The 17,617-nt window shown below is 40.9% G+C and overlaps 1 protein-coding gene across 1 annotated transcript in view; it reads left to right on the top strand.

Moving 5' to 3' along the window:
* The window catches only part of PCSK1 (proprotein convertase subtilisin/kexin type 1), a 60,969-nt gene that overhangs the window by 22,931 nt on the left and 20,421 nt on the right, over positions 1–17,617 (top strand). The window contains exons 6-9 of the mRNA XM_006885375.1: positions 6,345–6,433; positions 9,898–10,070; positions 11,492–11,704; positions 16,041–16,141. Of these exons, the coding sequence (XP_006885437.1) occupies positions 6,345–6,433; positions 9,898–10,070; positions 11,492–11,704; positions 16,041–16,141 (576 nt within the window). The remainder of the gene's footprint in view (positions 1–6,344; positions 6,434–9,897; positions 10,071–11,491; positions 11,705–16,040; positions 16,142–17,617) is intronic.

Genomic DNA, 17,617 nt, shown 5'->3' with positions numbered 1-17,617 from the left:
ATCTCCAGCCTCATTTCTCTCACCGACCCCATATTTTCCAGCTACTGAACCTTCTTCTCTGTTCCCAACTTTTGCGTTCTAGTCGCCCATTATCATCATTTCTAGATCCATCCTGAAATACAATGTGGTGAGCGATAGGATAATATCCATATGCATACAAGGAAGTCCAGTGAATACCACTATTATTCAAATATATGCACCAACAAGTAGAGCCAAAGAGGAGGAAATAGAAGTGAAAGTTTAGGAAGGAAAAAACCACACTTCTTAGAATAGAGGAAAAAAAGACTTACTCTCTTTTCATCTCCTTGGTCAAGCCTGAAAATGGAATTTGCTAACAGCAAATTAGACACCTCCTAGGAACAGCTAAGGGGAGATTTTACTGTGGGTGTCAGCCTGCTCCAAGGACAGTGTCTATAAAGTGATAACTTGTTTGATGGCTGGTGATAGATGAGAACCTGATGAAAAGTCACACTGCATAGTTTCTCGGTCCAATGTTGTTGAAGATGGGGGTCAGATCTCCATCTTCTTTCTAGATGAAGGAAGGATCTCTCAGAATTTATAATAACTACATTTTCCCCAACTGAAGAGCACCAACACTCCAAGAAAACGGTCTATATAAATAAATATTTTTTGTTCATGAAAACTGCTGTGGAAGCTCCACATAGTATACAGTTGGCAAAGTTAAGAGCACATTAAGCGTACAAACGTTGAAGGTAGAGATAAAGCAAAATTTAGATCTGGTACTTAATAGTTGAAACACCTTGAACAAGTTACTGAGCATTTTTGTGCCTTAGCTTTATCATCATTGAAAAGAGGGCAATGTTATCTATGGGTAATAGTGAAGCTTTCATGGGTTTATGTATGTAAATGGCTTGGACAGTACCTGGTACATAAAAAAAAAAAATAAATAACATTTACAGTGAGCATATTATCAGAAGAAGCCAGTCACTGATCATGAATGCAAAAGGAGAGGGGTCAGTGAAAAATGGAGGAGATACATTGACAGAGTGAGTAGAAGGGATTTAAACACAACTGAGATTGTGAGATGGCACAGGTACAGGCTGACTGGACAGCACCTAACAACAATTATATGATGAGGAGAATATGATCGCAACAACAAAGATGTGACAAGACTTCTTACTTAGCAACTGAGATAGAATCTTCTATCAGCGAGAAATCAGTGTGACAAGAATAGTAGCAGTAGCAGAAGCCTAGACAATTCTCTGAGCCAATTCAGAACCTGCTATTTGAAAATGACACAATCAGCAACTATCACTCAGAGCCCTCTTGACCACCAACTAGAAATGTGGCATCACATCACTGTTATTTATCAGAAGGTATAATAAAAAGTAGAGTCACCCTTCTAGTATGTTGTGAGAAAGAAATCCCCATTCCCTTGGGAAATGAATGGTTTCATTTTATCTTGCCCCTTTAGTAGCAATTGGAGACCTATTATCCCTAATTCCAAGGGCATTATCTCTCCAAACCATCAGTGTTGCTGCTGTTCTTTATTACCATGTAAATGAGATTAATGAGAGCAGCATTTGAATGCTGCATGCAAGTCAAAAGAAGCAGCACTGAATAATGAAACTTTAAAATCCCAGGTAGCCCTTACTATTAAGCTGACAAGAGTCTGTATTCAGTATTTCAACATCAATTATGAATTATTTTCCAGTTAAATTGTATGTGTAACAAGGATATTTTACTGGTAATAATAGTAATCTTTAAGCTATCTTGTGAGATAGTATTTGACTAATCAGGTTGGTTAAATGCTAATTACTACCATTTTTAAAAAATAATAAATGCTTCCCCCTTCATCTTTTTGCTTGGAGCCTAGCTTAAGGGAAGAAATAGAACTACAGGTCTATAAAAACAAAACAAAACCCAACAAACAAACATAACTCACAGAACCACTTTGATAAATTCTTATTTTTTTTCTCTCAAGGTGTGGCAGAGGGAAGTGAAGATAAAAAAAAGTTATCAATGCCTCTGCATACTATGATAAGGGAAAGAAGTATAAGAAGTATGGAAAGAAAGCAAATGATAGTGCCATTTTTAGGACTGTTGTGCATAGGGTCGCTATGAGTCGCAAACGACTCGACGGCACATAACAACAACAACATGTGTATTTGTGTGTGTGTGTGTGTGTGTGTGTGTGTGTGTGTATACGCACACGCTCCTAATGCTGTGTTAGAAAAAAGTCACTGTCATTCACATGCTAGAAGATGATAATTTGTGGTCGGGCTTCTGTCAGTTAGCTTGGGTGAGGGCTTTTGTGACCAACTCTTCCCCCTACCCCAGCCTTAATAGGATGTCCAGTCTGGATGCCTTATCAAGAGATAGACTTTATCAGGTTCTTTCAAGGACTGACCAAGCTTGAGCACAACTGCAACATTCTTCTTCCATTCTAGACCTTAAAGAAATATAGTGATTAGGGGTGGAGTTATCTTTAGCTACTTCCTGCTGTACAGGAGTAATGTGGGAGGGGCTGGTGTTGGTTTTCTGTAAGGTTGGAGGAAGAGCATTGTTTTCACATTTTCCTGAGGGCAGGGATATTCCTAGTTGCCACTGGGTCCCTGAGAGTTTATTTAGGACATTAGCTTTGGGTTTTGGTCTGGGGTTTTTTTACCCCCGTTTTTTTTATTCCTTCTCTACCTATTCTTGATTTATTGGTGTAGAAATAGAAGTATTTTCCAAGAAATACTTGACAACTTGAGCAACTGTGACATTCTTCCTCCATTGAGGATGTCTGTGAGTTCAGGCTTGGGATGGCAATGAAATTTTTGGCTAACCTGGACCTGTTTCCTATTGTGTGTTAATGAGAATATAACCAGTAGTGCCTTCTAGAACACATTTTCCAGTAAATGACAGCTGAATTTTTTCCCCCTCTGCAAAGGCAAAAAGGGCAAAACCATTAAGGTTAACCAAAAAAGCTACATTTGCAAAAGAAAATCTTGACTTAAAAGCTGAAACAAGATGAGTACTTATTTATATATGTATGTATGAAATCTCAAATAATGTCATGAACACATCACCTTCTCTCTTCTAGTGCTAATCCCTTCTACCTCGTTTCATTTTCAAATACAATCTTGCCTAGCAGTGGCTCACATTGTTGTGTTGTTATGTGCCCTTGAGTCGTTTGTGACTCATAGCGACCCTATGTACAACAGCTCTAAACTCTGCTCTGTCCTGTGCCAATAGCACTGCCTCTGACACGCCCATTCCGATTACCCCAGTCACTGAATCAATCCACTGCATAGAGGGCCTTCCCCTCCTGTTCCATTCCTCCACCATCCCAAGCATGATGTACCTCTGCAAGGACTGGTCCCTCCTTACAGCGTGTCCAAAGTATGTCAGACAAAACCTCAGGATCCTTGCCCCCAAGGAGCAGCCTGGTTTAACCGTCTCAAGGGTGAATCTGTTTGTTTTCTTAGCAGTCCATGGTACCCTCAATACTCTTTTCTAGCACCACAGCTCAAAGGCATCAATTCTCTTTCTATCCTTCCTAGTCATTGTCCAACTCTCTGATACATTAAAAGTGATTGCAAAGACCATGGCCTGTATCAGACACACCTAAGTCTCCAGAGAGATGCCATTGCTCTTCAGTACTTTGGAGAGGTCCCTAACAGCAGACTTTCCCCTTCGCAATATGTCTTTTAGTTTCCTGGCAGCACTTTAAAACTCATGATTCCCAAAGAAAATTTTAATTCTCTTTCCTAGGTTCTATATTAATCCTTGAAAGCATTCTGGTAGGAGAGCACCCCTGATTGCGAAACTTGCAGAAAAAAAAAAGGTTACTTTCCAAAATGAAAACAAAAGCCCAGAAGAAAATAAAAAAGGATCAGATGTCTGATGTATCAGAGAAGGCCTTTAATTAATAATAAATTATACTGAAAATGGTGGAGAGTCAGAGAAAGCAAGACCTTCATCATGATAGATTGATGACAGTGACTGTAACAGTGGCTATTAGAGATCACGAGGTTGACAAAGAATAGGGCAAGTTTCAGATCTATTGTTCATGGGGCTTGGCACATAACAACAACAACAGTGTTGATCTGATAAAGGAACTCTGGCAGTAGATTGGGTCTTCTAACCAAAAAAGTCAATAGTTGAACCCACTCGCTAGCCACTTTGTGGGAGTTAATGTGGTCGTCTGCTTCTGAAGACTTACTGCTTTGGAAACCCAATGTGACAAGTCTGTTCTGCCCTATAGGGTCCTTGTGAATCGGAATCACAGATGTGACTTAGGACTCCTATTCAGTGTTAACATGAAGGAGGAAGGGGTGTTATTTAGTGGAAGGAGAATCATCTTTTGTATTTTGGTGGGGGCGGGGGGGGAGGCAGAGAAGTGAAGCAGTTATTTTGAATGGCTCAAGTCTTTTTAGAATTTTTCTATTTCATGCAAGGCTAGATTGATAAATGGCCTGTATAATAGTATCTAAAACGATCTGGGCAACAGAGCCTCGCAGATCACTGGCTTCTCCAAGGCTTTACCAGTCCTCACACTGCTCCCAAATGCTTCCACAATGGGAAAACAAATAGGAAACAAAAACCAAAATTAATATTAATTCACTTTGATAGCCTAGTGGTAAGAAGTTGCACTGGCAGCTCAAAGCTACACGGTTCGAGTCTACCAACAGAAGAAAGATGGGCAATATCCTCCTCTATGATTGACTGCCTCTGAGAACTCACTGGAGAGTCAGCTATGGATCGGTTGCAACTTGATGGTACATAATAATAATGACATATAGATCTTACTGAGATCAACATCAAAGCAAAACAAAATCCATTGTTGTTTGACTCGGGTTGTTGTTGTTAGGGGGTCGAGTTACAGTGACTCATACTGACCCTCTGAACCCTGTCCTGTCCTTCACCATCCTTACCAGCGCCTCTATGCTCAAGCCCATGGCTCAGCCCCTGTGTCAATCCATCTCATTGAGCATCTTCTTCCCTTTCGCTTACCTTTCGTCCTCCCATCAGGGTTTTTGAGCTGTGAATCTTCATGGAGGAAACTGCCTATCTTTCTCCCTTGGAGTGGCTGATGAATTTGGGGCATTCACCTTTTGGTTAGCAATACAGTAGGTTATGCACTATGTCATCAGAACTTAAGATCAAGCTAGAGATGGGAAAAGACAATTACAACTCTCAGAATTCCAGCATTGATGGAATGGTGTGTTTATGATGATTTGCCCCCAAAATATTCCAAAATTATAAATCATTCTCTTTCAATGATTGCAAAATCAATCTTGTTTAGACTCCGAGCCACAGATATAGTTATGAGGACTCTAATCTCCTTGTTTAGGCATTTAACAACAATAACACCAATATAGAGAGAGCTCTGGGCCAGGTGGATAGAAAGTTATGCTACCAAGTCAAAGGTGGTTGATTTTAATCTACGGCCCTCAGGCCTGGTTTTTATTGTTTTTGGTCAAACGTTCTTCTGAGTGGTAGAGCAGTGGTCTGTTCATTTGTTGTGCAGAGATAACTTGTGGATGCTGTGATGCTAAACACTGTGGCACTAATGTGTCAAATGCCATAATGGTTACCCATGGTGGACAGTGTTTGGTGGAGCCCTCCGATTAAAACAAGCTTGGAAGAAGGAGTGGCATTCACTTCTGAAATAGCTTGCCTCTGAAAACTCTATGAATGTGGAGAAACGATGAAAGTTATACAAGTGTCCAGGTCTTTCATTCATAGGGTCACTATGAGTTATCTACGACTCAATGACACTTAACAACAACAAAAACAATCTCCTGGTTTACTTGTTATGCCTTGTCAGAACCTCAGACTCTTGAGAACAGGATGAAGAAATCCTTAAATGTTTTAAAAGAGTGTATTGTTAGACAATGGAGCCATTAAGGTGAGAACCTGAATGCAAATTGTCCAAGCATATCCTACTAGGGATGGTCCAGGATAACCTAGTCAAGTATAGTCACTAGAGAGCAAAGTGTGGGATAGAAGTTCCTTCTTTGAAGTTATTTCTCAAAGAATTAGAGCTGTGCATGTTCTTATCAATAGAACTGATGCTTAATAAGTTATTTTCATATACACCCCTGCTATACCAAATACACACTATCAGGTGTTGTTCAAGACCCCTTGGGATTAAGCAATTTTGTAATCTACTCAGTATCACATTACTGGGTAATGGCAGAAACTAGAGTTTAATTCATATAGTCTGGTTCCAGTACCTATGCCTCTATTCTGAGCACACACTTCTAATAGCTATGAGAAGTTCAGCAATTAGACTGACAAAATGCTCCTGTGTTCACAGAACATAAATTCATGTACAAAATAAATGTTTGATCCTTACTCATGTTTTGTAATTCTTATTTTTTAATCCTTAGACACGGAACCCGATGTGCAGGAGAAATTGCCATGCAAGCAAATAATCACAAATGTGGGGTCGGAATTGCATATAATTCCAAAGTTGGAGGTAAAGCAGAAGGCTGTTTCTGTTCTTTGGTGCTTTACTTTGAAGCTTGCATACTACAGTATATCAACTCATTGCTGTCAGAACCAACTTATAGCTGGCTCTCCAGCCTGTTTACAGAGGCCATGAAGTGCAGGGGAGAAGACTGCTCATATTTCTTCCACAGAGCAACTGATGAATTAAAACCATATACCTTTAGAATGGTAGCACAATTCCCTACAACTTAGGCCAACAGAACTCCCTCCAGTGTAAATAGGATGAAGATCTTTTCAACAACCAAAAAAGAAACAAATTATATGCAAAATTAGGTACAGGACTAGAGAATGATTTACAAGCATATCAATGGATCTCTATTCCTAGAACATAGATAGCTGAACACAAGCCATTCATCTTTGTAGAAAGAAATGGAAATGTTGGGCAGTTTTTGAACCATATCCAATTATCTGTATGGTCATATTTATGTGGGCTTATTATTGAGTACGTGGTAAGGGAACAAAAAACAAACTCACTGTTGTAATTCTATTCTGACTAATACAGACCCTGTAGGACAGAGCAGGAATGCCTCATAGGATTTCCAATGTGATAAATCTTTACAAAGCATACTGCCACATCTTTCTACTTACGAGTGCTGGTGTGTTTGAACCACTATTACTAAACTTTCAGTTAAAAACCAACACTTTAACTACCTTACCAACACTCTCCTTAGAGAAACAGAACAGAAAGAAAACCAGACTTATTTATGGCCATCGGGTCAATTTTAACTCAGACCAACTCTACAGAACAAAGCTCTAAATAGGCTAAATCATTGAGGTTGTAAATTTTTATAGGAGCAAATTGCTTCCTCTTTCTCCTGCAGAGCTTCTCTTTGGGTTAACATCTTAACTCTTAGTCTGTTGTGCCACAGGATTCCTTAGGAACTAATTTGATTTCCATTGGTCTCCAAGGCTGTGAGTCTTGATGTAAGGAGGCTTCCCATCTTTCTCCAGGAGAACAACTGTTGGATTTAAGCCTCTCACTTATTAGCAACACAAATTTTCTTGCTTCTCAATTCTAACCTTCACTTACAGAAAAAAAAAGTTTATAAAATAAAAAGAACACATAATTATTCAATTAAAAAGCCAGGGGTTAAAAAAAAAAAATCCAAGGGTTGCTGTCTATAATAAGAATTTTGAATTGCTGGTTGTTTCACTAACTCTCCTTACAGAAAATTTTGTAAACTCCATCATAATAGTTGAAGGATAATTGAATGAAGACTTGTTCATAAGAGTTAAAGAAAACCGAGAAGAGGTTATAAGATGTAAGCAGATGCTACATTTGGTCAAGAGAACCAAAGGGCAGGAGAAGACAGTGGAATGTTGAGACAGAGAGCTGGACCATAGGAGAGAGAGCTGCAGGACAGAAACTAGGGACTCGAGTACAACAAGGGAACTACTTCTAGGCAAGGAGGAACCTTTCACTGTTCTCTCACTTCCCAGTCTCCTGCACATGTATTTAGTTGACTGAACTCAATGGAAAGGTAGAGGTCAAGGGAGTCTTTGGATATAGTCCATTTTCTATTGAAGGGAACTGAAGCGTGGCTCTGCAAAGGCTAACTGAATATAACAATTGTCTCTCCTCATTACCCTATGCCCACCTCAACTTTTCACAGTTAAACTATAAACTGTTAGTTTATTTTTCAAAAACTGTAACAACAAAAAGGTCAATTACAGAATCTGTCAGTTACGGTAAAACTCCATTATATTACATATGAATAAACTTTGTCTTTATAAACTCAAAGACTTAAAAATGAAGTAAATGTGTTTCTTGGCATATATAATGCATCCCTCAATGATAACAGTACACTTTTAATTTTAAGTTTCATTCCTAATATACTATCTTCAATTTGCCATGCTAAATCAAAGAAAATGAAGTCAGAGGCAGAAATCGTGTAATCATCTATTAAATGAACTCACTTCTTAAAGCATGGTGAACTAGATAGCTATGGATCAAGAGAGGATCATCTGACTACTTTTATAGAAGAGGAATCAGGAGCAAAGTGCTTAAAGTAAAGATAGTTTGAAGGTGTGTAGAACTGAAAAATGAGACTTCTGATTCCAAGTCCAATGATTATTTTTGTCATAGTTTTTGTGCTCTAGCCCCTAGCAGTTTTTAAACAATTTCTCTTACAAATGTGACTGTAACTTATAGTGTCAGTCACATGCCTTTATTACCTTTGTTACACAGCAAATGATAGTGTGAAGATAGCAGGCCATGCAGGCCATTGCATTATTAGCCTGAAGCCAGGAATAGCCAGGTAACTGGCTCTATCTGCCTAAATTGTATTTGCTTTTCTGACTCTTAAATTCATGTATCTGATGATGGGTGACAGCCTGCTGCAAAGCACCAGGGGCTCTGCTTCTCCCTTCTCCTGATGAAAAATGATTCCCCCTCAGGAGTAACATCCATAGCAATGATTTCATCCTTGAGATTATTTAAAAGAAAAGGAAGCTTGTTCCGTGAAAATGTTTCTTAGGAAACACATCAAAGAATGGCCTCCGGGCTATTTTTAAGCAATGCTCAGAAACAAGGGTTCTTGCCCTATTTGTTAGTTTCCCATTATGTATAGACCTATTCAAGGTTTCCGTACAGGGAGCTTTGTACTGAGCAGGCTGGGCTACAGCCATTAATGATGTGGCCATGAAAAGGGACTCTTTATGGGTCTTTCTGAATGAAGGCTTTCCTTCCATGGAGCAGTGGAAGGAGAAAGCTGAGGTAGTTTATAATCAGCAACATCCACGGATGCTCCATCTTATCCAACAATGCCATGCTCTCTTAACCTCAGGAAGATTACTTAGAACAGATCCTTAAGTGGAACAAATAACCATGACCATCTACACAGTGCTTCTAGTTCTCTTTAACAAGCAGAGAATAATGGAAGCAGTGACATGTGACTTCCTTTGGTGCTATTAGCATCTGGGTCTTATGCGTTTGGGATACCCAATGGTTGCTGCAGTGACCTAATAGTAAGGGCCACCCCAAAGGTATATGGTTTGAATTGACCGGATGCTCCATGGGAGAAAGATGAGCAGTCTCCTCCGGTGTGATTAAACTACCTCTGAAAACCCACTCGAGTCAGTTCTGACTTGATGGTACCCGGTGGTTTAGTCCAAAATGTGTTCCGCTGCTAACTAAAACACTGGCCATCTCTGGTGGTTCAAATCCACCACTGACTTTGCAAAAGAATGGTGTGCAGCCTCCTTCTATTCAGATTTACAGCTTCAAAAAAACTCAATGGAGGTTCACAATGGACGCTCACTGTGAAAGATAATCGTCTCAATGGCAGTGAGCTGAAGCAGTAATGGTACCCTGTTCGTGACCCTTTTGAGACTACATAACAAATGTGAATTCTAAGAGTATTGCAGCATTGACTTTGCATACACTAACATCAACATATCTGGAATTGTTTTTGTTTTGTTTTTACTGCTCAGGCATAAGGATGCTGGATGGCATTGTGACTGATGCTATCGAGGCCAGTTCAATAGGATTCAACCCCGGACATGTGGACATTTACAGTGCAAGCTGGGGCCCTAATGATGATGGGAAAACTGTGGAGGGGCCTGGCAGACTAGCCCAGAAGGCTTTTGAATATGGTGTCAAACAGGTGAGGTACTTAATACAGACTCACCCAAGATGAAACCTGACCATCGTCTATGAATGGGGAGGAAGATGACTTTAGTTATATGGAGTTGAAAGGGTTCTGGGGATGATTGTGAATTTCTTGATAAACTTATTTACAATTTTAAATACTTTTGGAGAATGAGCTAATTCTTCAGAGGAATTGATGCAAAAGGTTAACAACATTTTCTCTGGTTCAGCTTGACGTTGAGCAAAAATTTCTTACTTTGACAATGTTCCCTAAAAAAAGTCTCTTACACTTTTGTATGTTTCTTGTACCTTTTTCACTTTGTTGCTGTTTTTGGTTGTACACCAAACTACTACCCAGACTACTTTAGGATGCTCTGCAAAAGAAATCTTCAAGATAGGAATATGTCACCTTCTGCTATGCAAGTTCCCTGTGTATACTTGTGCCTCTGCAATGATGATATTTTGTTCACTGCATTCTTGCACAGATTCTGAGGCCTTGTACCACACAGGATAGAACAAGGATAGAAACATTGGTGAGCAAATTGGAAAATCAAAGGAAGGGTAGCCTTGATGAATTCCATTCAATTGACAGCTCCTTTTAATGCAGCTGCGAGCAGATCTGAATAATGCCTGATTGTGTCATTCTGTCAGTCAGCCAGAAAATTCAAGCAGAAAGAAAGAGGAAGTTCAAAGATTCAAACATAGTGCTAGCCTATAAAGGAGTGAAAAATATGAGCAAGTGGTGTTGTTGCTATTGTTAATTGCTGTCGAGTTGATTATGACTCAGGAGGGCAGAGTAGAACTACTGAATAGAGTTTCAAGACTGTGACCTTGGGGAATCATATCACCTGGCTTATCTTCAGATAAGCCCTTGACTGAGTCCAAACCACTAACTAACTATTCAGGTAACTTTACCTAACCCAATACCATTTGCACCACTCTGAGCAAGTGCTAAAGGCCAGATAATAAACCCTTGTCATGAAGAAAAGGAAAGAGCACTGTGTATCCAGAGAGAGGCTAGATGAAAGAGGACTTGGCAGGCTCAAATGCTCTAGTGGTCCTGGGAAATTCTTCATCATTGACCTTGGAGAACCTAGAGAGTGGAAAACTCAAAAACAGCTCATTGCTGTTGATTTAGAACCGACTCACAGCTGATCCTCCAGTGGGTTTATGGAAGCTGTAAATCAATTGGGAGGAAATTGCCCATCTTTCTCCCAAGGAGCTGCTGATGGATGCCATCTGCCAGAGAGCTGCCACCTTTGAATTAGCAGCACAACTCCCTGCAGGCTGTACCACCATAGCTCCCTCTAGGTTTTCTGGCTGTAATCTTTGTAGGAGCAAATTGCCAAACCTTGGTGCTACTGGGTGAGTCCAAATTGCTCAACTTTATATTGTAACTGATTGCAAACATTGTATATCTTTTGGATTTTTCTTTAGGGAAGGCAAGGCAAAGGATCCATCTTTGTCTGGGCTTCTGGGAATGGGGGCCGTCAGGGAGACAACTGTGATTGTGATGGGTATACGGACAGCATCTACACCATCTCCATCAGCAGTGCCTCCCAGCAAGGTCTCTCCCCCTGGTATGCGGAGAAGTGCTCTTCCACGCTGGCCACCTCTTACAGCAGCGGAGATTACACTGACCAGCGAATTGTATGTGCTTTTTGTCTACCTCTCTCTGCTTAGGTAGGAGAGCATGGCTTGGCTTCAGCATGATCCTACTAACTGACCTTTGGTAAAATTGATTTGCTTAAGCTTGGCTTGATGTCTCAGTTGGGAAAACTTAATGCATACTCTTTAAAAGGTCAGCTTACATTAGAAAATCTTCCTTTTCAAGGATAATGACCCTTCTGCCAAGCTAAGCTTGGCCTTTCTGACATTTTTAAACTCAGCCTCAAGAAGACACCAAACCTGTCATTATGTCCTGTGGATATACCACATGTCCACTCTGCTTGTCTGAGGGATCCCTCAAAATAGCCACGAAGGAGGTGTTAGAGCTATAAGCTTGTTGCTCACCCTTGTGCATGTTGCTCGTCTAATAACAGGGATGTGATCTGACTTGCCCTTTAGCAGATGATAAACACATGGGGCAGACACAGCGCTGCCTCCTAAGAATGGACAGCCTGCAGGAAAATAACAGTCTCCATGTCCCCTGAGGTGAACTTCTCAGCATCCAAACAGCCAGTTCGGGGAGGTTACTGGCTCTGAGAGCTCCTCCAACCCACGCTTGGCTCTGCCCACACTTCCATGAGTCAGACTGCCAAGGGCAATTATTGGATTTCCCTTCAAGGGCAAGATGATGAAGGGCCATTCCTAAGATCTGAGAACAGAGAGAAACACATTTCATTTAAAAATGCAAAGCTCCTCATTTAACTCTTGCCACAGAAAAAGTCAAGTAGCTAAGGTCTGCAGAGTCTAATCTCATCAAAGTAACAGGTTGGGTTCCAGTTAGATTGCAGGTGAACTCCATAATAATTAGACCTCAAGATGTGCATAAAATACTTATTAATGGCATCTCAACAAAATTGTCAGCACTGCTGTCTTCTTCCTACAGAATTGTTATTCTTTCTGGGATGTCTTTTAGTTTAGGGAGAAAAACTGATCTCAGTTTACAAACACTAGCTCCTTCCCTCATCATCACCCTCAACCCCTAGGGTGGAAATCTCCAATTTCTCAAACAATAGACATGACATACAACCCAACAGGTTTTTTAATTGTTATGTGACATCTAGTCAGAACAGATTTATAGCTGACCCTCGAGCAGATTTTCAGAGACTGTCAATAGCATGGGAGGAGAATGTTCATCTTCCTCCTGCAATCAGCCTTGGGGTTGGCAGTGCAACTCCTAACCACTAAGCCAAGAGCTCTTTAAGAGTTCTTTAAGAGAGGGATATTTTGTGGGTCTTTGAAAGAGGCATAAAGTCCCAGACTGGCCATTATTCCCAGGGGTGTCCTAGGCATTCTTGCTGGTTAGACCTTTCAGAATCACCCACCATGACAGAGGCTGGCCCTTAGGAGACTACTATGTACTGACAGAAGGAGGATGTATTTCATTCTCTGTAAAGCTTCCTCCTTTACCAGCCTGATAGAGAGAGCTGGTGCATTCACTTGAGACAGTTGGAGTAACATTGCCTTTTCTTACGCAAACCTCTTCCTTAGCACAGTCATTCTGGGGGCTTACTTGCGTCAACAGGTAAAAAAGGACATGGTTGTTTCTGCAGCCTTCCACCAGACACAACCCCCTTAACTTCTGAAATTCAGCGACTCCAAGTGGGAAGCCAAAGGAGGTGATAAAAGAACAAATTATTTTTTTACACCTAACTCCCACACATTGAAATCTCTAGCTAAAAATCGAAGTGTGGGGCCTGAGTGGGTGTCTTGTTAGTACTCCTTTGGCCCCAACTACTTGTGAAAAAATCAGTGCTACACTTCTCAAACTCAGACTAATTGGGAATTTTGGTTTGTTGGGTTTTTTTTTCCCCAATTTCTCCTTTCTTCTCTTCATTGTCCTAAAGTTAGCCAGGATATTTTCTCACAATTCATACGACTTAATAAAAATGCTTTTACAGATATGATCTAATTTATTCTTGAGAATTGTCATTGTTATGAGATGCTGCAGAGTCAGTTCTGACTCATAAGTGACCCCTGTGCACCACAGGATGAAAATTTGCTCGGTCCTGTGTGTTAGAAAAAAAGAGCTGAAAGAGAGAGAAGAAGCAGCTGGTTCCAAGTAATAAACAGGCCTTTAGTAAGTGGTCTGAGAGGGAGGCCAGGGGATCGTGTGCTGAGAAGGTCAGAATGGCGTGCAGGCAGACAAAGGCAGTTTCATTTTCTAGGTTATGTTAAGAAGATTGAGAGGGATGGTAGCGTGCTCTAGAAGTTGGAGGAAGGGGTCCTGTCAGGATGTGATTTGGCCTAGGGTCTTATCAGGATCTGGCCATCTAGTGACCTCGTTAGGATATAGTAGGCCTCTCATGGTGTGGTCAGATCTGAGACTAAGTGCTTGGGCTGGGTGGGGGACTGCGAGATGCTTCCTCCACTGACAGTGTAATTGTTGCTGGGCTTATGCAGATGTACTAACCCATAGCACTACTGAATAACAGCAGTTCTCAAATTTGAACCCAAAACTAAGTCCAGCACAATTTCCAAAGGCGAAACCCTCTACTTTCATTAGAGCCTTAGTATATAAACATCAAATCAAGCCAAGGGTAAGTGTAACCTACATATAAAGTAAATTTTCTGCAAGAGGTTGGAGCTGTTGAGATCAGGGTGGCTTCTGACCTTCTCATGAAGGAGCCGAGAATGTCAATCTGAAGACAAAAGAGAATTTTGCATGAGGTAATTGGGTTTGGTGTCACTTCCCCATGGACTTGTTCCTGGACCAGACCATACAGAATTCATAATAATGTTAATTATTGACTTTAACCATATAAGGAAATATGATAATTAATGAATTGCTTTAGTATACTAGTAATAAGATTATATAAATATTAACAAAATTGTATAGAAAGTTTCGACATTGAATTACAACATTATGAAAAACTGCAATTACAACATTATGAAAAACTGCGTGGAAGTCTTATTTTTCCTCTCTTTTTTCCCTGAAATTGCTACTTCATTCTCAAAAAAGTTTTTTAATATGGATTCACTAATTACTACAAGATTATAGCTAAAAGACCAGGAAAATTGACAAAATCAGCAACTATGGAAGTACTGGCAGCAATGGAAACAACAGCACCTGCTTGTAGCATGCAGTACTGAAGTCATGTGATGTGGAGTGTCATTGTAATCCGGAAGTAATGACAGCTCTTCACAAAGTGCTTTTCAAAAAACTTCTCCTCGTCATTGCCATTGAGTCACTTCTGACTCACAGTGACCCTCTGTCCGGTTTGCAAGGCTGCAATGACAGCAGAGGAGACTGACAGTTCAAAAAGTAAATGAGAATAGTGTTAGTAGATATATTGATACGTGTAAACTAGACTAGGAAAAAGTGATAAAGTGATCTTGTTCTTATGACTAAATTAACTGTTGAGCCGAATTTTGACTCTTAGAAACTTTATAGAACAGAGTGGAGCAGTCTCATGGTGTTTCTAAGGTTTTAAGTCTTAAAAAAAGCAGACTGTCGACATCTTTCTCCTACAGGGTGGCTATCTGTCTCAAATCCACCAATCTCTCTAGTTAACAGCTGAACACTCAAACACAGACCTGCCCCATACAAATTATAAGGCTGCTTTTTTTTTAATTTTTTTTTTTAATAAGAGTAGCATGAATTACTAGGGAGCTCCAGTGGCTTAGTGAGTAAAGCGTCCTGCTGCCAATGCCAGGCAGGTGGTTCGAATCCACCAGCTGTCCAAGGAGAAAGGTGAACAGTGTCATTCCGTGAGATTTACTGCCTCTGAAAACCCTAGGGATTGTCAGCTACGGGTCGGTTCCAACGTGACAGCAATGAGCTCTTTGATGCTTCTTCTGAATTACTGCACTCACATTTTACAGGCATTTTGGTGTCACCCTTTCGTACAGTATCACTCAGAGTGGTCTACGACCCCCACACTCTCCTAGTGACGCCACAGGCAGGAGGCAGACTTTCTAAATATGCCAGACCAAACACAATGAACCCGATGATTAATGGGCCAGCATGATTCACAGTGATTTTGAAGCGGTCCCCCCTCCCTTTTTTTTTTTTTATATAGACAGCATTTTGTTTGGGGATCTCAGAAGAGAAAATATTCATAGTGGGAGTACTTCATCCCCAGAAAAGGCATCATGATGCCAGAATTAAAGACATGTTGCATATAGAGGAGAGCGAACTAAATAAAATATCAGCAGATGGCATACATCCGCCTGGTGGTTTAGAGGAGGAAGTGGGGAACCGAATCAGCTGAGTTTCTGATGGTAGCAGATGCAATGCTGGGTATGGTTAACCCACAGGGACACGATGTCACTCTTCACGTGTTCTCGCCACCTTTCTCTCCCCCCTGATGCCAACCAGACAAGTGCTGACCTGCACAATGACTGCACGGAGACGCACACGGGCACCTCGGCCTCGGCACCCCTGGCTGCTGGCATCTTTGCTCTGGCTCTGGAAGCAAAGTAAGACTCAAGAACCTTCTAATCACCTTTACTAGAGCTGCTTCTCTTTCCTATATTTTAAAGACACTTGTATTGTTTTCTGTGTACATGATTACAGTAAAACATTTAGACAATATAAAAAATACAAAAGGTTAGAATAAACTGTATTTCCTACTATATCTCAGATTAGATGAGTTGTTGTTATTGTTGTTGTTATATGCCATCAAGTCTCTTGCGACTCATAGTGTCCCTATGTACAACAGCCCTATACTCTGCTCTGTCCTGTGCCAATCACACTGTCTCTGACACACCCATCTCGATTACCCCAGTCACTGAATCAATCCACCTCATAGGGGGCCTTTCCTTCCTGCGCTGTCCCTCCACCCTACCAAGCATGATGTCCCTCTTCAAGGACAGGTCCCTCCTTACAACATGTCCAAAGTATGTTAGATGGAGCCTCAGAATCCTTGCCTCCAAGGAGCCATCTGGTTTAACCCTTTCCAGGACAAATCTGTTTGTTTTCCTAGCAGTCCATGGTACTCTCAATACTCTTCTCTAGCACCACAGCTCAAAGGCATCAATTATCTTTCTATCCTCCTGGTCATTGTCCAACTCTTTGATGCATAACTAGTGATTGCAAAGACTATGGCCTGTATCAGACGCACCTTAGTCTCCAGACACCATTGCTCTTCAATACTTTGCAGAGGTCCCTAATAGCAGACTTTCCCATCGCAACACGTCTTTTAATTTCCTGGCTACTGGTGCCGAGAGTGTTGACTTTGGAGCCAAGGAAACAAAAGCTGTGAACAATCTCAATCTCTTCACCATCCGTCCTGATGCTGCCAGCTGGCCCAGTGGCGAGAGTCTTTGTCTTCTTGACATTTATGCATATTGGAGACTGCAATCCTTGACCCTCTGCAGCAAGCGCTTCAGGTCATCCTCACTTTTAGCAAGCAGGGTTGTGTCATTTGTATAACGTAGATTGTTGATAGATCTTCCACCAATCCTGATGCCACATTTCTACTCATAGAGCCCAGCCTCCCAGATAATCTGTTCTGCATATAGGTTGAAAAGGTATGGAGATAGTACACATCCCTGGCGTACGCCCTTCCTAATTTTGAACCATGCAGTGTTTCCTTGCTCTGTTCTGACGACTGCCTCCTGGTCCAAGTATAGGTTTCACTTTAGAACGATCAAGTGTTCTGGGATTCCCATTCTTCTCAGAGTCAGCCACAGTTTGTTATGATCCACACAGTCAATGCCTTTGCATAATCTAGACATTCTTCTGGTATTCCCTGTTTTCAGCTAAGGTCCATCTAACACTAGCTACAATATCCCTAGTACGATCGATGACCCCTTCTAAATGCAGCCTGGACTTCTGGAGTTCTCTGCTGATGTGCTGTTTCAGTCGTTTTTGGATAATCTTCAGTAGAATCTTGCTTGCATGTGAAATCAATGAGATTGTTCTATAGTTTCCACACTCTGTTGGGTCACCTT

The sequence above is a fragment of the Elephantulus edwardii genome, unplaced genomic scaffold, assembly GCF_000299155.1.
Source record: "Elephantulus edwardii isolate Elephantulus edwardi_28Jun2011 unplaced genomic scaffold, EleEdw1.0 scaffold00043, whole genome shotgun sequence".
Lineage (NCBI taxonomy): Eukaryota > Metazoa > Chordata > Mammalia > Macroscelidea > Macroscelididae > Elephantulus > Elephantulus edwardii.
This window is presented reverse-complemented; position numbering and strand designations above follow the sequence as displayed.